The sequence below is a fragment of the Pinus tabuliformis genome, chromosome 6 (genome assembly GCF_031772625.1).
Source record: "Pinus tabuliformis cultivar Carrire ecotype Pingquan chromosome 6, CPIR1, whole genome shotgun sequence".
NCBI classification, from domain to species: domain Eukaryota; kingdom Viridiplantae; phylum Streptophyta; class Pinopsida; order Pinales; family Pinaceae; genus Pinus; species Pinus tabuliformis.
In genome coordinates this window covers 1,091,187,303-1,091,210,239 of record NC_142292.1, presented here as the reverse complement: position 1 = coordinate 1,091,210,239, position 22,937 = coordinate 1,091,187,303, and the positions used below count along the sequence as shown (strand labels likewise).

General features: G+C 39.1%; 1 protein-coding gene across 1 annotated transcript in view; it reads right to left on the bottom strand.

Moving 5' to 3' along the window:
* Positions 1 to 603: 603 nt before the first annotated feature.
* LOC149262709 (hydroxymethylglutaryl-CoA lyase, mitochondrial-like) overlaps positions 604 to 22,937 on the bottom strand; it is a 182,098-nt gene continuing 159,764 nt past the window's right edge. The window contains exons 4-5 of the mRNA XM_089381551.1: positions 752 to 931; positions 604 to 627 (exon numbers count right to left, since the gene is read on the bottom strand). Coding sequence (XP_089237677.1) covers positions 604 to 627; positions 752 to 931 — 204 coding nt within the window. The remainder of the gene's footprint in view (positions 628 to 751; positions 932 to 22,937) is intronic.

Below are 22,937 nucleotides of genomic sequence, written 5' to 3'. Positions count from 1 at the left end.
GACATGACAAAAGAGCAAGTATATCAAATGAAGCATACAATTATACTTGTCTTTTCCAGCTTGGCTTTCTAATCAATGTGATCTAAGAATGAAATGACACATTATCCACACTTTTAGGAAGAATAGTTTGATCAAATTTTCAATAAGTGCTTTGTGAAGATTAAATATTGGCTTCATCGTCTGAAATTAAGAATAGCCTGTGCCTTTTAGAAAATCTCTAGAATACCTTTCTGTCCATTGGCAAATTGTTAAAGAACCTTCTCTCTCTACCAGATAAAGAGTAGTCTGTGTTTGCTTGCTCAGCCTTCCCTCTTCTATGGGATGTGATGTGTGAGTGCATGTGTGTGAAACAACAGTTGGATAAGCCTGTCTTGTGGCATCTTAGAATTGTTTCTATAACTATGAAATCCCCTCTCCTCTCCTCTCCTTTCCTCTATTATCCAATTTTGGGAGTCCCAGGTATCTTCCAAAGAGAGTGAAGATTCCTTGCTAGTATGATGCTAGATTTTTCTTGACCTTTACTGCACAGATTAATATTTATCATGTTCATCCTCTAGCAAAAGGAACCAATAATCAAGATGCAGATCACTTCTGAACATCGTTTCAAAACAAAGGAGCATCAGTTATCTTCATAAGACAAGATAAGCATTATAAGTTATAACCAGTTTTATGCAAAAAAAATATGGTTCTCTCACAAAGAAGGGCACAGGCCAGACTCTTGGGAAAGAGAAAAGAAAGCCAAAAACAGTACCTGTGGAACCCATTTTGGTGAAACAAAGCTGGTAGCCTCTACAACTTGCAGGCCAGAGGCAGCCAACCTTTTGATCAGCTCAATCTTTACATTTGCTGGTACTATGTTCTTCTCATTCTGCAATCCATCTCTTGGTCCAACTTCAACTATCTTTACAAACTTGGGTGTACCCCTTAAAAGCTGCATAATATCAATCAGACCGCGTCAAAATAATAAATTATATTCATATCACCACCTAATATTTATATACCCAATAACTCTTAATATGAACTTAGTGAATTGACACCTTGAACTATTGTACATGAGACTACAATGTCCACATATGACTAAATACGGAAAAGTACCATTTTCAAGTCAAATGATGCTGTGATTGCTATTTCCTTTCTCATTATTTAAGTCATGTGAACACACAACATTTATCGATTAGCTGTCTCATTGTCATTAGAAGCCAGTAACTTCAGGTGGATTCACTCTCAACAATTGGCACTGGTTTCGGGTCTGAAATTTGACAAAGGAAAACTCCCAGTTTGAGTGATGATAACACTCTCAACATCCAGTGTTGACGTGTCATAATTTGACAAGGGAGGATCCCTGTTTGTTTGGTAATAGTGATTGTTAGTCAGGAACAGTGTTGCAGGAACCACCACCTCCCCAAGATCCAGAGACCGGACCATGCACCATACGGAACCATTGCAAAAGCACCCAGCAATCCATGGCCCAGAAATTCGGAACTGCAGTTCCTTGAATTTGACACAGTTTTCCTGCCACTGTGGAACCATGACAGTTCTGTACATGGTTCCACACATGGAAATGCGGTTCCATACACGGTTCTGCCACAGTTCCATAACAATTCACAGTTCCATAACGCTTCACACACAGTTCTGTGATATTGTTAAAAATTTGACATTTGTTTGTAATTGCTAGAATCTAGATGGTTGATGCTCGAATACTTGATCATTAATGTACTATGGATGCCACTTCTATCTTGATTTATGTAAAAATATGCATGTTTTCATATATTCTGCAACTAATTTGGCATTCTGGATGTTGTATATGTGTGTTTGTCTGTGTATTTCTGGGACACTTTGATTCCAAGGATTTTTGAAATATGACGCTTCTGGAACACTACACTTCCGAAGAGTTTTGGAAAATGACACTTCCAACACTTCACTTCTCAAAAATGTTCCCGCTTTGTGCAACATTCATCACGAAAGACACCATTCTAGTTGGTGGTACCAGCCAGAGTGAGACAGAGTGTGAAGACATGAAACGTGAAAATGTGTTTTGACGGCTTTTGGACCCGTGAAGGTAAAGAGTGTGAAAGGACAAGTGGTCCAATTTCCTCAACCAAGACCAGGTCCACGTGACTTCACAGACATAAAGAGACATGAGACATGGTTCCAAAACCACAAGAACTGTTGAGGTGTATAATGGTGATCATGTTATTGTTCATTGTTAGTTGTTGAGTGTTTTTCTTGATATGATGATATTTGTATTCATATGGCAAGGAGAAAATCTCAGCATGAGAAATCATGATGCCTGGCATTACGATGTTATGCATGAACTATAACACATGAAAAGCAGTCATTCAATTTGAGCCAACTAACTGGAATTTCATGAGAGATTCCCTGGCAAATATTCTTAAATATTTGTTAATTTATTTTGATGCCTGCATGTGAAATTGTGGAAAACTATTACTATAACCTTTTATGTTATAAATTTATATAGCCGCATCCTTGTTTACCAAGTGAAGATTTAAATTCATCAACAAACAACAAAACCTTTAAGAAAAATAGTTCTTTGCATTATTAGTTTTTTAACTACTCTGAGAAGCATGTCCCAAGAGGATGCATTGCATAGAGCAGAGTTTCTTACACTTGGTGACAGGTTAAAGGGGTGGCTATTCTGTCAGAATTGTCCATAACTCGCACCTAACCTTATCCTTTTAAAATATATGCCATTTGACTAGGGCAAACCACAACAATAATGAAACCTTAGTTAATGGCTTGATACTCCAGCGAACTCACCAGAGATCCAACGTCCCATTTGCATTAGAATACTGATTGACCCCGAGTATAATAATTTTTCAACAAGTAAATCAATATCAGCCTATCAACCCAAAAAAAAAATTCTAACATTCGCACCACCAGTCCATGCAAAGCATCTAATGCATCCAAAACTTAATTCCTAAATTCCTTTTTTTTAATTCTTCATCTATTATCCCAAAACCTATCAACAAAACCGTATTCAAGATTTTTACATCAGACAACAGGGAACCAAGAAGTCCCAATGCATGAAAGCTCCAGAGCTTTCTTTGGGGCAAACAAGGAGTGGTGACATTTGTGCCCACGCTCAAGGAGGTCCAAGATGTCCAAGCCCAGTAAAGAAATTGGTGATATGGGCAATAGAAAGGGGTGCTCCTTGGAAAGCCCTATTACATCACTGAATTCAATATGCTTATCATACTAGATTGCTTTTTAATAGATCCAATTGCTCAAGAACAATCAATAAAATACCACAACAAAGAACGCAGGTTTTCACTTTTGCATTTCCTAGGTCAACAAGTGTGTCAATTTGTGTGATATGTTTTTATCTCTGGTGTTTTTATCCCACTGCTTATGAATTGTTAAGAAACACTGTATCTTGGTGAAAGTAAATTTGGTTTCAATTTTCAGTTTCCTTGTTTTCAGTAATTCAACTAAGTCATTGCAGAGTTTCAAGGAAAATTAACAGAAACAGCATATGTTAGCTATTTTTTAAAAAGTGTTTCAATCAGCTTGAATTGCAGCAAAACATGAACATTGCCCAGCTTTTGGCACTGAAACTCTACTTCTCACCAACAATTTCGAAATTGTCTCTAGAGGCTATTGCGTTGCTCTACATTAGCCTCACTGTGGCTTCTCTACCTCTCAGCAAATGCACTCACCGGAACTAGAATTCTTCCAACGGCTTCACTGTCCCTGCCCCTCTCTCACTGTTTCGATTTCTCTGGCTCGCTCTCCCGTAAATGAATGCTGCTACTCAGGAAATCAATATGCTAATGAAATTAAACTACTCAAGTGAATTCTCCAAGCCCCATCGACTTCTTCTTATAATCCTTTGGTGAGACTTCAACGGCCAAGATTAGATCTTATTTGATGGCTAGGATTAACTTGAAGTCGATCCGTGTTGACTAATAATCTAATTAACTCATTTCTAGGCAGAATTTCTAGAAACGATTTCTGGGTTTTGGAGATCTCATGCATTCTAGCCTTTCCACAAAATTTCAAGGCTAGAACACATCCGATACTACAAAAACTAAAAATTAGGGTTAGGGATTTGGATTATTGAAGATTATAAAGAGAATCCTAAGGGAAAGGTGAAGACACAAGACAAGAGCCAGCTACTGCATTTTGAGAAAGTGATTTTCTCAAAGAGGATGATCCAGGAGAATCTCATCAGATCAGTTCATCATCAGATTCAGTGCATCGTCAGCATCGTTCTGTCGTCATCAGTGAATTGTGGATCAGTGATGTGGTCATTGGGTTTAATGTCACATAGTGACAATTTATGTAAAAGGGTTTTGGGGAAAACTTGTATTCAAACATTGTATTAAAAACAAAAAACATAAGTCTACAAACCTAAACCCTAACCTCATTCCTAAACCCTATGTATTAAACCTACATTCAATACATTACAAAAACCCTACTCCTAAGTTATCAACCCTCGGCATATATATGTGTTAAAACATTAGAAAACATTGTAATAAACCACCCACAGTCTTAACTGCAGCGAAACCGCACGGGAGAAGACCGCAGGGGTAGTAGCCATATGAGAAAACGCTAATCGAGTAGAGTCACCATAGACTGTCAGCAACTGTAACCGGGCAGTAGTGGTCATGTGAACAGAGCAAACGCTAACTGAGCAGAGTCACGTAGACCGCAACAAATATTAACTGGGCGGGTTGTGACATGTGAACCAAATGGCGGTAACCGCACAGTTAACCGCAGCAACTAAAACCGCGCATTGGGAACAGAACCGTCAATGGAGAACACGCCATGTGATCAGTGGTTGTTACTGCGTCGTTAGGGGATAGCCGCCAGGTGTCCGAAAACAGTTAGACCTCACTAGTCACATGCTAACCATTACCTCCGCGCATTATCCTGACCGCCAGCAGTCTTGTGATAACCCAAAGTCCGAATATGGGTTTCTATTACAATTTTGTTGTAAACATTAATTAAAGGACCATGTAAGTTATCCTAGGTGGCAAACAATGACAAGACCGAGACCAAACAAACCCATAATGCAGCTCGTTCATCCCAAACTCAACCTGAGGAGGTTAGAGAGTACTTGCAGGGTTTTAAAAGGCAGTTTTCTCATTGAAGTGCATTAGAGTGGTTTTAAGTTTCATGTGTAGATTCTGGAGGGATAGAGGCTGTTTTGTTTTTAGTGTAACAGGAGCATCGGGAATCGGAATTGGGAACCGTGACAGGAAATGGAAAGCCGGTTCAGAGAGATTTCTTATGGCAGTGACTAGAAGTGTCTGCGTGCACATTCAGTTTGGTCAATTCTCTGTGTAATCGACCCCCTCGGTTTCAATCATAATAAAGCAGTCGCCCATCTTGAAAGCGAACCCGGAGACGTAGTCCATCAGGGACGAACTCCGTAATCAATCTTACTATCTGGTATCGTTGTGTATTTGTTGTTTTCACTTCTATTTTGCATCTTACTTATGTTTTATCAGTTTTCGTAAAGTATTTCTTCTCAAGCAGTTCTCACGATTTCAGCACTTTCAGTTAACATTCTATTCATTAGTGACATAATCAATTCTACATCAATTTTAACATATGATCATTTCAGATCATATAATTTGGTATCAGAGTAGTTTGCGTTTGTAGAATTTGTCATTGAATGTTAACCAGGTCAAAGTCACAACGTGGAGAAGGAATCCTTGAGCAGATTGATCCAGAGATTGGAAAGCGACGAGTCGTTCATAATTCGACCATGACAAGATCTGATGCAGGTAAAACGCTAGAAACTAAGATGAGTGATGTACAGTTTCAGCAAGCATTCTTGACTATGCAGCAGATGTTGGGAGAAATCTACGAAGATAAGAAGGCGAGAGATGCAGCTTCTTCTTCAAAGACAGTGAAGAAGGACAAAGGTAAAGGCAAGGCTGATAAACCACCTTCACCTCCATCATCTCCATCATCATCTTCTTCTTCTTCTTCTTCTTCCAGTGCAGAATCTGAAACAGAAAAGAAAGCTAAGAAAACATCTCTTTTGAAACTTGATGTAAAATTTGAATTACCTATTTATGACGGTGAAATGTGTTGACACCTAATCCTTGTGATTGGGTGAATTTATGTAAATAGATAAATAGGAAATATGAACAGTCATCGGGAGACGAACTAAACAGTCTCTCCCTCATGTATATAATGAAGACCTACCTAATGGAATAGAACAGTCGAATCATTTTTGCCTTATGGAGTTACTGCCTGGCCTGACATGGTATCAGAGCCAACTCCTTTTTTAGCTCTTATGTCCCTTGTAACTCCCTAGTCTGCTCTCCATATAGCTGAGCTGCTCCTCCATATAATTAGTTGCTCCTGACATGGTAGCTGCCCCCTCCACTGTCACTGCCAGGTCTAAACGTTGCTTTAAACGTTTCATAAAAGGCGTTGTCCATACTGTCCATACTGCCCCACTGTCCAGCGTTGTCCATACTGTCCATACTGCCCCACTGTCCAGCGCTGTCCATGCTGTCCATACTGTCCATGTGTGTTAAAAAAAAAATTTGAAGTGCCTGCGGTTCTACTCTCCGACGATTTTGTTTCTCCATTTGCCTTGTTGTGGCGGTCTGCACTGATTCACATCGAGCATTTCAAATCCCATTCAACCGTAATCCCCACAGCGGAAATGGCACTGTTTTCAGGTATTCGACGTGTGCTCAGAGGGACGTCAACTGTTTGTAATGTAATGTTCTGTCAAGGAAGAAGCGATCGATGAATGCTTCCGCTGGCTCAAAAACATATGAAGCTCGGCCCCTCGCGTGACCGCCAAGGGCATTCGATCAGCAGCGACGACCCCTCGTAATAGGCCGATATTGAAGAAACCGGCCACTGAAAGTGGCCTTCTGCCATGGTGATGGTAACGGAGGTCTATGGTATCACAGATTAGAATTCTCTTTTGTTCACATGAAGACTTCGTATTTTTTAACTCTGTTCACTCTGGTTCTGTATTAAGTAATGCACCTGACAGCATTATACATTTGAAGCCCATATTGTTGTGCACCTAAGGAGCATGAGAAGTTTGAAAAAAACGTTAATAGACTAGTTTTAGCACAGTCAACAATTGAAAGTCGACTAGTAAAATCTTATTTGAAAACCAACATTTTTTTGGTTAATTTTAAGTATAACCGCATGGATATGGACAAAGGGATGACTTCATATATTTCTAAGAGGGTTTGTAACTTGTGATATTGAGAGTCCAAATACGTCTGGACTACGTTCTTCGGCCTTTTAGTGGACGCAGTGCTTTATGTTGTTGAGGGTATTTTTTTGGACTTAGTATACTGCCATATTCTATACTTTAACGTTGTGCAGATGAATGTGAATTGACATTTGAGTTTGCTGTCCAGTCACATCAGAACTATATTTTTTTTCCATTAAGAGTAAAAGTTTTGTAGCAGAAGTTTTTTTTGCTACAGTATGCATTCAATCATATCCATGGTGGGAATAGTTCTCACTGGCAAGGAGAACTATCCTGAATGGTCCCGGATGATAAAACACACCCTCATTTTCAATGAGTTGTGGAAAGAAGTGTGTGTCAAAGACGGAGACAATGAACCGGTACAGCCTACCTCAGACAAAGAGCTCGTCATTTGGGAAAACAAGAACAGCAAAGCTTATGCATTAATCGCAGCCATCTGTAAATGAAGAGGTGAGTTGCCATATTTCGTCATATTCAACTGCCTTTGAAGCCTTACAACAGCTGAAAGAACTCTATGACTCACATTCTGCACTTGAAGTTGTTCAACTCATGATTAAACTCTTCACTCTTGAATTGCAAAATAATGATCCTCTTGCTCTTGCATCTGAAGTAAAGTCTATAATGCATGATATCAAATCCACTAAGGTTGAATTGGATATTCCTCTTATCGCTTTTCTCAAGGCACTTTATCCTACTTACTCCAATTATCTTGAGTCATTGCAAGCAAATGGAAATCTCAAAGATATAACCTTTGACTCTCTTGTGAAAAAGTTTGCTAAAAGAGAGAAAGCTTTTGGAAAGAAGACAGCCCCTGAATCTTCTGAAGAGGTTGTGTGCCTATCTCATAAATAAAAGCATCCTGCTCAAGATTCTACAAGAGGAAGAGGTGGTCGAAGAGGAAGAGGAAGATATTTCAGAGGCAGGGGGCAGACATTCTCAAGGAGAAAAGGCAGATTTGCACTACATTCGTTGCAAAAGAAATGGATCACATGATGCTTCTACATGCAAGCTACCATGGGACAAAATTGAGCAGAAAAGAAACCAACAGAAAGGTAAAACTGATGATACAGACAAAGGTAAAGCACCTAAATCCGCTCACTATGTTGTGGCACAATGCAACATTGGGGTAAATGAAGATTTATTTAATGCTTCACTTGCTTCTTAGAAAAATGATTGGTTGCTTGATTGAGGAGCAACCTGTCACATGAATCATAGAAAAGATTTTTTTGAAGATTTCACTGACAATGTTGATGGAGCAGTATACTTTGCAGATCAATCAAAAATCAAGCCATCAGGGCTTGGCACAATCAGGCTTAAACTGCCTAGTCTTCCAGACTTTCTTCTGCATCATGTTCTATATCTGCCATAGCTCAAGAGAAACCTGATGTCCTTGGTCCACATCCACCAGCAAGGTCACTCCATTCATATGTTTGATGGCAAGCTTGAGGTAAGAAAAGCATCTGACCACTCACTTGTCATGAGGGGAATAGAAGAAGAAAGGCTTTTCAAACTGCAAGGAACCTCTACTCATGCACAACATTTCTCATACAATTCTCATCATGAAGAAGGTACACTTCCATCAAGTTTATTATGGCATGCTAGATTTGGACATTTGAACTATGACAGTCTCCGCTTGTTGAAGAAAAATGGTGTTGCTGGTTTGCCTACAATTCCTAGGAAACTTAAGCAATGTGATGCTTGCATTCTAGGAAAGCATAGAAAATAGTCTTTTCATGATTCACATTCAAGAGCACATAGAAAACTTGAACTCATTCATTCAGATTTATGTGGTCCAATGCCTGTTCCTTCTGCAAATGGAAATAAATATATCATGACATTTATTGATGACTACACTAGAATGTGTTGGGTTTACTTATTGAAGAACAAATCTGATGCTTTTCAAACATTCAAGAATTTTCATAAATGGATTGAAAATGATGCACAATCTCATATTGGGTCTATTCGCACTGATAATGGAAAAGAATACACATCAAATGAATTTGAAAACTATCTTCGCCAACAAGGGATCAAACATCAAACAAATGTGTCTTATAATCCCCAACAGAATGGTGTAGCTGAAAGAATGAATAGGACAATCTTAAATATGGTACGATCCATGCTCTTCTTCAAAAATGTAAAGATAATGTTTTGGGCTGATGCTATTCTATGTGCTGCATATATAAAGAATAGATGTCCATCTAATGCTATAAGAAACAAGACTCCATATGAAATGTGGTATGGACATGTTCCTTCGATAAAGCATCTCAGGGTCTTTGGTTCCACCTGTTATGCCTTGATACCAAAGGTACATAAAAACAAACTTGGTGCTAGAAGTCGTAAGTGTATCTTTTAGGGATATTCAAACACCTCCGAAGCATACCGTCTCTATGATGAAGTAAATAAAAATTTTGTTCTATCTAGAGATGTAATTTTTCTTGAATCATCCAAAAATGACAATGTTGTTGAGCGGCAACTTGATCGCTTGGATAGATTCGCAAAAGCAAAATCATTTCAAGAATTTGATAATCAGATTCCACATCTTGAAAGGGGGATTCCTATATTAGATCAACATGTGGAATCTTCTTCTGAAGAACACTCTCCCCCGCATGAAACTCCAACAACGGATGATGCTTTAAGTGATGTGATTGATAGAATTGGGAGACTCAATCTTGATTCAGTCCCAACTCAATCAACGGAGCAGCCTGGACCATCTGAGAAAGGTCCCCCAAAGTGGCTGACAAAGACACTTGAAAGTGTTCATCCTGATGAAGTTGGAAAGACAGGAACCAAAAATTCAAACCAGCAAAATGGAGGTGATGTAGATGACTCTAATTCACCTATTGATATGGATGTTTCTTATGATTGTGAATTGAACTTATCTATAGATTTCGAACCAACTTCCTTCAAAGAAACTGCTTCTCATGATGAATGGAAAGAAGCGATGCAAAAGGAGTATGATGCCCTCATAAAGAACGGCGCTTGGAAGCTGGTTGATACTCAATTAGGAACCAAACCAATTGGCTGCAAGTGGGTCTACAAGAACGAGTATAAAGCTGATGGCTCACTTGACAAGCACAAAGCTAGGCTTGTGGCAAAGGGTTTTGCACAGAAAGAAGGGGTCGATTATGAGGAGACTTTTGCCTCCACAACAAAATGGGCTACCATCCAGACACTCTTTGCACTAGCAACTCAAAACGGTTGGAAAGTCCATCAAATGGATGTAAAAATTGCTTTCTTGAATGGAGATCTAAAAGAGAATGTTTTTATGTCCCAGCCTGAAGGATTTGTTGTGAAAGGACATGAACATAAAGTATGCAAACTTGTGAAGTCCTTGTATGGCCTCAAACAAGCACCGCGAGCCTAGTATGAAAAACTAACTGAGCATCTTCTGAAACTCAATTTCAAACATTTTGATCTTGATGATGCAACTTTATTTGTCAAGAAAGTTGGCAAAACAGTTGTATATCTTGTAGTATATGTAGATGATCTTTTGATGACAGGGAACAATGAAAGCTACATTGCATCCATAAAAAAGCAATTGGGGAAAAGTTTTGAAATCACTGATTTGGGCTATGTTCATTACTATCTTGGCATTGAAGTAACCCAACATCCAAAGTCCATATTTCTTTCTCAAAAGAAATACATTGGAGATCTGTTGAACAGGTTTGGCATGACAAAGTGCAATCCTCTTACTACTCCAATGGAACAAAACTTAAAGCTCACATCTATTGAAGGAAAAGAATTTGAGGATGCAACAAAGTATAGACAGCTTGTAGGAAGTCTCAACTACCTAACTACTACCAGACCAGACATTTCGTTTGCTGTTGGAATACTCTCCTGGTTTATGCAAAGGCTTTGTGAGGGACATTGGTCTGCTGCAAAAAGAGTTCTAAGGTACTTGAAGGGAACGCAAGACTTTGGAATCAAGTATACACAGGTGGACAACTTCAGTTTGATTGGATACTCTGATTCAGACTTCGATGGAGACAAAGAAACTGGGGTATCAACTTCAGGATATGCTATGAGTCTTGGATCAGGAGTTGTCTCCTGGAGATCACGCAAACAATCAGTTCCAGCAGATTCCACAACAGAAGCAAAATACGTGGCAGCAGCTGCAGCAACAAAAGAAATTGTGTGGCTCAGGAAAATTCTTGAATATTTGCAGGTAAAACAAGTACAATCAACTCCACTCATGATTGACAATACTTCTGCAATAAAGTTGGCCAAGAACCCAAAGTTCCATGATCGAACGAAGCACATCAATACGAAATATCATCTGATTCGACATCATGTTGAGGCCAAAACAATCCATCTCCGTCATTGTTCCACAAATGAGCAAATTGCAGACATCTTCACCAAAGCGCTTGGAAGAGAAAATCTTGGAAGATTCAGAATGATGCTTGGACTCACCAACATCCCTTCAAATTAAGGGGGGGAATGTTGACACCTAATCCTTGTGATTGGGTGAATTCATGTAAATAGATAAATAGGAAATATGAATAGTCATCGGGAGACGAACTAAATAGTCTCTCCCTCATGTATATAATGAAGACCTACCTGATGGAATAGAACAGTAAATCATTTTTGCCTTATGGAGTTACTGCCTGGCCTGACAAAATGAATCCTGAAAAGTTGGATAACTGGATTAAACAATTAGAAGTGTATTGTCATATTCAAAATATTTCTGATGATAAAACAAAAATTCAGTTAGGTACACTTAGAATGGGGGGAACAACTTTAATCTGAAGGGAAAGAGATCAGCGACAGCTCAGAAGGAAGGTGAAAGACCTACTTGTACTCGGGATCGGACAAGATGAGTCCAAATGTTGGAAACTTCACCCAGAACTCAAACCGAAGAAGTTTCAGAAGAAGAAAGGTGAAAAGAAGGCCAATACAGCAATCCAACAAGATTTGGGCTCTGACTCAGGTGATGAAGGTAAAATAACCGCAATGGTTTCAACAAGTAAAACTTCTGATACTGGTTCAAGTTCTAACACTTTTATACCTTCTTCAAACCGAAATCATCTAAATGAGGATAAAAGGGTTGAACTATTTCACATAAGGATAACTTCTAAGCACACAAAGATAGATACATTATTTGACAGTGGATCATAGGCAAATTTAATATCTGAAGATTTAGTTAAGAAATTGGGTTTGGAGACACATAATCATCCAAGACCATACCCTCTAGGTTAGCTAAATAAAGAGACTCAGATTAATGTCACAAAGCAATGTCCATTAAAATTTGCCATAACAAATAACTACATTGATGAAGTAAATATAGATGTGATTCCAGCAGATATATGTGGAGTAGTGCTAGGAAGTACTTATCTCTATGATCGTGATGCAGTGTTTTATAGGAAAGAGCATAAATATCATCTTAAGAAAGATGGGATTGAATTTATTGTCAGGGCACATAAACTGGGATTGAATTTATTGTTAGGGCACATAAACTTAAAACACACTTGGATTTAGTTTCAGTTAATCAGATGAAGAGATTAATAAGTTCAAGTAAGAAATATGTACTTATGGTTGTGAAAGAACAACATAAGGATCAACAGGATGTTTTTTCAGGTTGTGAATCTCAGTTCAAAGATAGATTGGTTAAAGTGGTAGATTCTTTTCAAAATCTATTTAAGGAACCAAAAAATCTTCCTCCTAAAAGAGAAATACAACATGAAATACAATTAATGTCAGATGCCCCTCTTCCTAATATTGGAATGTATCGCCTATCAGTTATAGAGAACGAAGAAATAAAGAAAAAAATACAAGAATTGGTTGAAAAAGGTTTTATTCGACCTAGTTCATCTCCATGTGGCTCACCCATAATTTTGGTTCCTAAGAAAGACAGGACATGGAGAATGTGTGTCGACTTCAGGGCCTTAAACAAGATAACAATCAAAAACAGGTATCCTCTTCCCAGGATAGATGATTTACTTGATCAAATGAAAAATGTTGTCTATTTCACTAAGTTAGATTTAAGAAGTGGGTATCATCAAATCCGCATAGCAGAAAATGACATCTGGAAGACTACATCCAAAACTAGACAGGGACTATTTGAATGGTTGGCAATGCCTTTTGGTTTCTGTAATGCACCAACAACTTTCATGCGAGTTATGAATGATGTTTTCCACCCATACATTGATAAATTTGTCATAATCTACTGAGACGACATTCTGATTTTCAGTTCCAGTATAGAAGAACATGTTAAGCATGTTAAGCAGGTTTTCGAAGTATTGCATAGAGAAAAGTTGTACCTTAAACTTTCCAAATGTGAGTTTAGGAAAACTTCACTAAATTATCTTGGTTACATAGTTGGAGGTGGAAATTTAAAAATAGATCTAGCTAAAATCGATGTGATTGTTAAGTGGCCAAGACCACAGAATGTGACAGAAGTTAGAAGCTTTTTAGTTGCACTTCAGTATTGGAGAAAATTTATTGCTCAGTTTTCTTTGATTGCTTCACCGTTACATGCTTTAACAAGTTCTAAAGTTCCCTTTTAGTGGGGAGGTAAACAACAAAAAGCTTTTGATACACTTAAGCAGAAAATAATGACAGCACCAATCTTAGCTTTACCAGATATTCAACAGCCATTTGAAATTGAAACAGATGCTAGTGGTTATGCAATGGGTGCAGTCTTACTTCAAAAAGGGAAACCAATTTGTTTTCATTCAGAAACTTTTTCTAAGGCAGTAATGAATTATCCGACATATGATAAAGAACTATTTGCTTTGGTAAGGAAACAGTGATTCACACAAATCATCAGCCGCTTCAGTACTTACAGTGTCAAACTAAGTTGCAACAATCTCGTCATTACAGATGGATGGGATTTCTTCAGCAATTTCACTTAGTAACTAAGTACAAGAAAGGTGTCACAAACAAAGTAGCTGATATGTCATCTAGACCATCTTTGAATGCTTTCATAGTACTACATAGTAGTTCTTTAAAGCATGAAAGTTACATAGAACAATATAGTACGGATGCTGATTTCAAAGATATTTATGAATCACTAACTCAAGGTGCTCAGGTGGAAGAAATCAATTATCATGTTCATGACAGGGTGTTATATCATCTGGGTAAGTTACGCATACCACAAACAGAAAGAGCGCATGTTGTCTGGCAAGAACATTCTTCTCGCATTTCAGGACATTTTGGAGTAAGCAAAACAATGGCACAAGTTCAAAGGTATTGTTTCTAGCCTTGTATGTATGAAACAGTTGCCAAATACATTAAAGGATGTGTGACGTGTTTGACCAGCAAACCAGGTAATCGAAAGATTGGTTTATACATGCCACTCCCAGTTCCTTTCCGACCATGGGATAGTATTTCCATTGATTTTGTTGGAGGACTTCCTATGTCTAGGAGAGGGCATGATTACCTGTATGTTTTGGTTGACAGATTCAGCGAGATGTGTATTCTTGTTCCATGCAAAAAGCAAGTGATAGCTTAACAGACTGCAAAGATGTTCTTCGATCAAGTATGGATTCATTTTGGGTTACCTACTTCTATTATTTCTAATCAAGACACTCGTTTTGTAGGAGAATTTTGGTCCACTTTATGGGAACTCATGGACACAAAGCTGAAGAGCACAGCTTTTCATCCACAAACCAACCGACAAACTGAAGTGGTGAACAGGACAGTCATACATATTCTCCGAGGGTATTGCAGTAAACATCCTAAATTGTGGGATGAATCTTTGTCTTATGTGCAACATGCTTACAACCAAGCCTTACATTCATCAACTAATTGATTGCCATTTGAAACATGTTTCGGGTATCTACCGAAGTCACTAATGGATTTCATGTTTGGTGAAGAGGATAAAGTGGGTGAACATGATGATGCGAACAAAGCAGTTAAGTTCATTCAATGGATACAACAAATACATGCGGCAGTGTAGGATTAGTTAGAGAAGAGTCAGGCCAAGTATAAAATGCGCCATGACAAGCATCGAGTCGATCATCATTTTCAGGTCGACGATTAGGTATGGTTGTATATCAGTAAAGGCAGGTTGAAAGGAGAAGGTAAGAAACCGAAACCTATCAGGTATGCCCCTTTTAAGATTGTGGAAAAGATTGGAAATAATGCATTTTGATTAAATTTACCAACTTACATGCGGATTTACTCAGTTGTAAATGTGGAAAATCAGAAATTGTATGAACCTCTGATGATCATGGAACCCGAGGAAGTGTTGACATGGCAAATTTTCGTTGTACCAACAAGGGCAACTAACCCGATCACAGACCCCAATTAGATCTGCTTTCGTTTGGGGTGGCTAGCTCCAACAGGTTTTAAAGGATCCCATAAACTGTTATAGGTGTTGCAGGATTGCTTCCAGGAAGAAGACTTCAATTAAATCAACAAAAGAAATAGCTAACCTATATGTATCAAATCCTATCTACACTACTTCTCACTACTTAAGCTAGTCCTAACTATCCTAATCTATCCTGCAGGAGCATAACAAAAGAGGTTAAACATCATATATAGATTCCAAGTCCAAATGAATCAATTACTGGTTCACATAAGAACAAGGTTGTATTAAATCCTAATTGCAATCCAATTACTTATATAGGAATACACATTCATTTCCATACAAATAACACTTGCAACTGATGTTTAACAAAGTTTTGAATCAACAACCTTTCATGAGTCAAGATGTTATTAAATGATATTCGAATAACCAGGAATAACCATGAACTGTATGTTATCAATATGCACAAAGCAAAACACATTTGTCTTTATGCCAGCAACAACACACTAATCCGAAACACATGAAAGCAGAGGAAAATAAATCTGAAACAAAAGGCCTCTTCTTGACCCAAATAGTCTTCTTTATTCACAATAAATCAAAAGTTGTTTTCCCCAAAAAAAGCCCTCCTCTCCCATCCGGAGGTAATACATATGCAGTTGGGAATGACCCTCGGTCTTCCCTTAACCTTTCACCTTCCCCCTGTTCCTTTCAATATACAGATCAGAATACACAGACATAGAACAGTCGGTGTCACTGCTGACACGTAGAAGGCATATCTGCTGGAGCGCTTCATTTCCTAGGGAAATGAATAGATGTTGATTAGAAGAGGATGACTGTGTGTCATCTCTTCATGATGAAACCTAGGACAATTTCGCTTTCGGAATACACAGGCAACGCATGGAAACATGACCGCCACCGCCTAAAGCCAAATCTTTAAATAAAACATATCTGCATATATAAACTCGTCAGATCCGCTCATGCATCTTTTATCTGGAGCCATACTTGATGCTTATGCGTTCATTCTTTGACCTCACTTGCCTTCTCTCGGTCCTCGCTTGCAAAGATAACCAACATCAGCTATACTTATGCAAATATGATAAAAATGCTTAAAAAACACATATCTTGCCTTGATTAAACGTTTATAACATCAAAAGGAACAAGTGTGAAAGAATCAGCCACCTATTATTTAATTCATGCATTGACTAAGTCCCGCAAGTGTAAATCTGATTTACATTGAAAATCATCGCATAACACATAACACATAACCGGATCCAAAATCCAGACTTGAAATATTATGGATGGAAACCCATACCCTATCGGGTTCGCGAAACACTACCGCATCGCGTCGCGTCATGTATTTAAGCTTTGGGCTCTGCCGATTGCGACTTGCAATTGGTCGGACCTGAAATATATGTGTCGCGATTCATAATCCCCTCGGGTCTGCCACATAAGATTTCCCTTTGAAAACCCTGACCATAACGTATTATCGCAATACACGGGAATACACGGGAAAACCCGCGGCTGATCATAAGGCCGAACTTCAAATGTTATACACCCGGATGAATAATAATCATCGGGTCCGCCATATCACAGCGCGCCTTATGTATGATCCTCGGATTCTGCTGATTGCAATATGCGATTAGGCCGGACCCAACGATATATATGTTATATTTAATAACCCCGGCAGGTCCGGTATGTTGTTATGGGTTATATATATAAACCCCGGGCTTCACCAATTGTGATATGCGATTCGGCCAGACCCGAAAATATGTATGTTATATTTAATAGTTTGGTGGGTCTGCCATATCGCATCGCACTATATATATATATATATATATCAATGTGCGAGTGCCGACTGCGATATGCGATTGGGGGGAAGCGGACCTGAAAATATATATATTACGCTTGATAATCCCGGCGGGTCCGCAGCCTTATGGTACGTGTTGTATGTCAATGTTGATTGCGATAAATGAAAAAGGGTATGTTATGCATGTTTTGCGAAGCATTTCCATTATAAAGAGTTATAATGGGAGTAAAGATGCGATAGAAGGATTTAGTGGGTTGAATCCAAATACAACCATAATAGAGAGTGGGGGTTGGTTATATGCGTGAGCATAGAGCACCATGAAGGTTTATGGGGATTGAAAAGTCCGATGAAGGAAATGAATGAAGGGCTAGGCTGGGTCATCAATGAACCATGCAACAGAGATTTATTAAAGGGGGTCTTGGCCATTAGTAATTGAAGATTTGACTCGGCACAGAGTTTAAATCCTTGGGATGAAAACAAATCATTTGGAGAAGTGAAAGATCAAACTTCTAGGGGACCCACTCAAATTTGCTACCAGAGCATGTTTAAATAGGGTGGTGGTTGTGGCCACAACAAATGGCGAATCGATGGGTGAACCAGTTATCTCTGTTTCCAAATAAACCTTGGATCAATAGAACATCAGGGCGTTAAGATAAACTTGAAATGCAAACCGTATAGATGGACAGGCATGGGTTCCACTTCAACATTAATTGCTTCAGGTGGGATAAAGACAAATAGCTTCAACTTACTGATAGGGTTTTGACAAGCATTCTCCAATGGTAGTATTATAGGATTTATTGACCTTCCTTTACCTGTTTTCTACTTTCAAAAATCCTTTCGGGTCCATCACTGCTCTGTCAATACCTGTTAAGGTGTGTACCTTAGCTCTTTATCGCTCATCAAACTTGATGTAGATATGTTTATCTGCACTTTATATAAGAATTTCAGTGCTATGTTTTCATATGATTGAATGGGGTGCAGTCATGGATCATGCCATATTTTTAAACCGCTTAAGCAAGGTTGGCCTTGCTGTGTCAACCGGTACTCTGAGCCCAGCAACAGTCCCTACTCCAACCAGCTTCCCAAACAACATGTCCTTCCAAATTGGCACAAGGACTTGTCATTTCATTTTCTTTTAAATAAGTCCTTCCAGTTTCAGGCAGAAGGACTAGAGCACAATTGGATTTGCCACAGGGTATATGACAGTGAGTTTAGCCCATGAAAGGAGGTATACTTGTAGATGACAGGTATTGGAGAATTTAGTGTGGTGGATGGGACCAATGGAGAATAACTACAAACCTTACAAGCAAGCATAGGCTAGGTCTGAGTGGGATTTATTTAAAAATGCAGCGTTCCTCCATGCCAGTGCAGTTGTAGTTACACATTTTTTGTTTTAAAAAGATGACCCTACATGCTCCAGGTATCCAGGTTATCAACAGATCTTACCTAGTTCCCAACAGATGCTAATGAGTGGCTTTGATTTGAATTCCACAGCTGATTTTCAAGTTCTCATGGGCTCATTGAAAGTTTGTTTGATTTGCAAGGTAATGATGGATTTAGGATCAGCAGACTCATCAGCAGGTTAATGAAGGGTGCAAAAGCTGAAGGTGGTGAATGAGGGCGGTCTGAAGAGAGTTATAGAAGTGAAAACAAGAGTGGAGGGCCGAAATCCGTTGGCTGAAAAGAACTGAAATTCAAAAGGAAAATAAACTTTGTGTAAAACATGAAAGGACAGGACGATAATGTAACTAAGCTAATAGCAAAAATAAAATGAATACTAACCTACTCAGGAGGTAACCACCATGTGGTGGCTATTGGAAGTATCTCTTGAGATGTTGGCCATGAACAGGGAGTTTTTCAGTTTCTCTGTGTAAAGTTTTCAATCTGTAAGTTCCCTGACCGATGTTTTCTTCAACTTGGAAACGGCCCAGCCATAAGTGTTGGAATTTTGTGTGTTGGCTCATTCAACTTGTCCCATTTCAGGACTAGTTCTCCTACTTGGTAATCTTTATCTCCTGCCAGATGGCAATCAAACCATCTCTTCACAATCATTTGGTGATTTCTGATCTTATTTCTGGCTTTATCTCTCAATTCCTCCAACCTCACTAATTGGTTGATCCTTTCTTGAAGTAAGGCTGAAGGGGTCCCTCTTGAGGCTTGGGAGAGCTGTAAAGAGGGAAGGGTAACGTTGGGAGGCAAGATGGCTTCATGTCCATAGACGAGGAAGTATGGGGAATTTCCTAAGGCCACTTTTGGGGTGACCCTATCGACCCAAAGGGCGTTTGTTAGAGCGTTGTGCCAATTCCTCTGGTTGTCGGCGACAGATTTACGGATTATGCGGATGAGGTTTTTATTTGAGGACTCTGCAACTCCATTTCCCTAGGGGTAATAGTTTGATGCATACCTTATGTGAATTGATTTATCAATAGAAAATTCAATCAATTTTAGTGATGAAAAGTAAGAAGCATTGTCAAATATGAGAGCGTCAGGGATGCCAAACCTATTGATAATGAATTTCTCAACAAATGATATTACCTCATCTTTGTTTACCTTCCAAAGCGGGATGGCTTCGGTCCATCTGGTGAAGTAGTCGGTCGTCGTGAGTATATACTTATGTTGCTGCGAAGAGTTTGGAGTGATCTCGCCTATGACATCTAGGCCCCATTGCTGGAACGGGCGATAAATCATAATGGGCCTGAGGGGAACAGTTGGCTTTCTTTCTCGTCCTATGGCGGTTTGACATACCTTGCATTTGCGAGCGTAGGCATGCGAGTCTCTGAACACTGTGGGCCAATAATATCCAGCTCTTAATATTTTGTGAGCAGTGGTCTCTTCGCTGTAGTGACCACTTGCTAGGTCGTCGTGCATTTCTTTCAAGACATGATCAGCATCACCCTTTTCCAAACATCTCAGCCAGATTCCATCATAATTTTTTCTATATAATGTGTCATTGGCCAAGTGATACTGATTAGACTTCAATCTGAGCGCTCTCCTTTGTGATGCATCCATGTTTTCAAGACATAACCCCCGTGTGAGATAAAAGTGTATGTCGTAATACCACAACTCAAGATCCAAAAGGGCTTCGGACATTTCGCGCTCACACATCAACGTCTCATTGATCCATAGGGGTTCCTCCCTAAATTCTACTTGTGCATATTGCATGCTCTGCGCTTCTGGTTCTTCGGATGCCCCTTCTTTATCCTCTAAGGCTTCTGCTGCTAGCCTACACAATCCCTGCCCTCGAACTATCTTTGCCGACTTAATCTCGAGGTCGAATTCTTGAAGTGCGGTTATCCAATTTCCTCTCCGTTCACCCATTTCTTTATGGACGAAGAGGGCTCTTAAAGCAGGATGGGGAATGATGACTTTAGTTCTGGCCTTTAATAAATAAGGGCGGAAATGTTTTATGGCTTCAAAAACCGCAAAGCCTTGTTTCTCCACGTCTGTGTAGTTCAGTTCCGCTCCCTAAAGATTAGAGCTCATATAAGAAATAGGGACTTCGTTGCCATCATTGCTCCACCTATACACAAAGTCTTTCTTCATCATTAGCTGCATGGGACGCACTATTTCTGCGAAACCTGAGACAAATTTCCTAACGAAATTGATCTTCCTGAAGAAAGATTGCATTGCCCTTTTATTTGCAGGGGGTTGTATTCTCATGATGGTCTCTATTCTTTCAGGATCAATAACAATCCCTTCTTTAGAGAGGATATGACCCAATAGTTTCCCTTCTGTAACTGCGAAGATGCTCTTCTTGGGATTCAACGATATTTCATATCTTCGGCATCTTTCGAAAATCTGTTTCAAGTGATAGATATGATCCCTTTTGTGATATGAATACACAGTGATGTCATCCATGTAAACCACCACTAATCTATTAATCAACCCTCGGAAAGCTATCTCCATAGCTCTCTGGAATGTGGCGCCCGCATTAATAAGTCCAAAAGGCATTTTACGATATGCATAAGTGCCCCATTTAGTGTTGAAGGTTGTCTTAAGCTGATCCCCATTAGATACCAACACTTGATTATATCCTGAAAACCCATCTAATAGGGACAACATTTCAGACCCAAAAAGGCACTGAAGAATGTGTTCCATAGACGGGACATGATAGTTATCCTTTTGCAATGCTTTGTTCGGGTTTCTGAAATCGATACACAGCCTGATGTCTCCACTTTTCTTTCTTACTAGCACGAAATTGGCCACCCAGCGGGTGTGTCTGACCAGAAAGATGATTTTAGCATCCAACATTTTGTTTAATTCTTTCTTCACCAACGGTTCTAGGCTTGGATGCATCTTACAAAGCTTGTGTTGGTAGGGCTTAGCCTTGTTTTCCAAAGGAATTACATGTTGCATAACGCTGGTATCAAAGGTATTTAAGTCTCCATATGTCCATGCAAAGACATCCTTGTATTCTTTAAATAGCTTGACAAATGCAGCCTTCTCTTATGGAGAGCACCCCAAGCCCAAATTGACATTTTTTGGGTCTTCTTTGGTTCCAAGGTTAACCGATTCATACTTCATGGATGAGCTATGCGTTTTGCAGTTAGTCAGCTTCTTGAATTTATCATGCAGGTCATATAAGTGCTCCATCTTGACAACTAACTTGGGAATTGTATTGGACTGATCTTTTTCCTCATCTTCCCTCTCATTCATAAGCCTGTCATGCTCTTTTTCATCAATAACTGCATTCTTGAATGTCTTCTCGCAGTGCAAGAACTACAGGATTTGCTCATCATCTTCGAACACCTGCCAATTTGAGATGTTGTCAGGCACGGATGGTCTAAAAATCAATTCAACATAACATTTATTCTTCTTTAATCTAAAATCAGGGAAAGGTTTTGCAGCCATCAGATCGGCATCTTGGTTTTGTCCTCGAGGTATGTATGTGATATTAAAATAATCAAAACTATCAATTAAGTTCCATACCTCATGTTGGTATCTTACCAGGTGTGGCGAATTGCAGTGTATCCTCTTCCTTACCTAGTCCACAATTATCTGAGTCACCAAAAACTTTAAGATTTTTTACTTTCATATCAATGGCTATTTTCAGGCCCTGTAGTAAGCCTTCGTATTCTATCGTGTTGTTGGTGCACATAAACTCCAACCGGTTGGCCATCAGATGTTAGTTCCCTTGTGGATCAATGAGAATGCTCCCAGCACCTGCACCTTCAAGGCAGTTAGAGCCATTAATATAGAGTGTCCAAAATATAGAGTCTAATGTTACATCAATTGAATTGCTTCCTACGAAATTAGTTCTATCATCTACTATAGTACAGGGTGGTTCATTAGTTGGACTACAGGGTAGAGCTTCCAACTGTGTGTTTATTGGAGTTCCTTCAATTGTTTCTGCATGGAATTCTCCAAAACAAATTTTCGTGGCACAAACATTGAAACTATAATTCCCAAGGATAGAGTTGGTAAACATTACAGGTTCATTGGGACCGTTTAATTTCGTCACCACATACTTCATGTATCTTTCCCGATCAACTCTCAGCATATCACCCTTTCCCTTCTGAGGCAGCAAGAGATGGGACCAATCAGTTGAGAAATACCCATTCAGTTTTGCTGACCAATCCCTACAAAGTAGCATTCCATAAGCCTCAAGTATATCGATTACCACTATGTCAATGACTTGTGTGTATTGTGGTTTAGCAGCC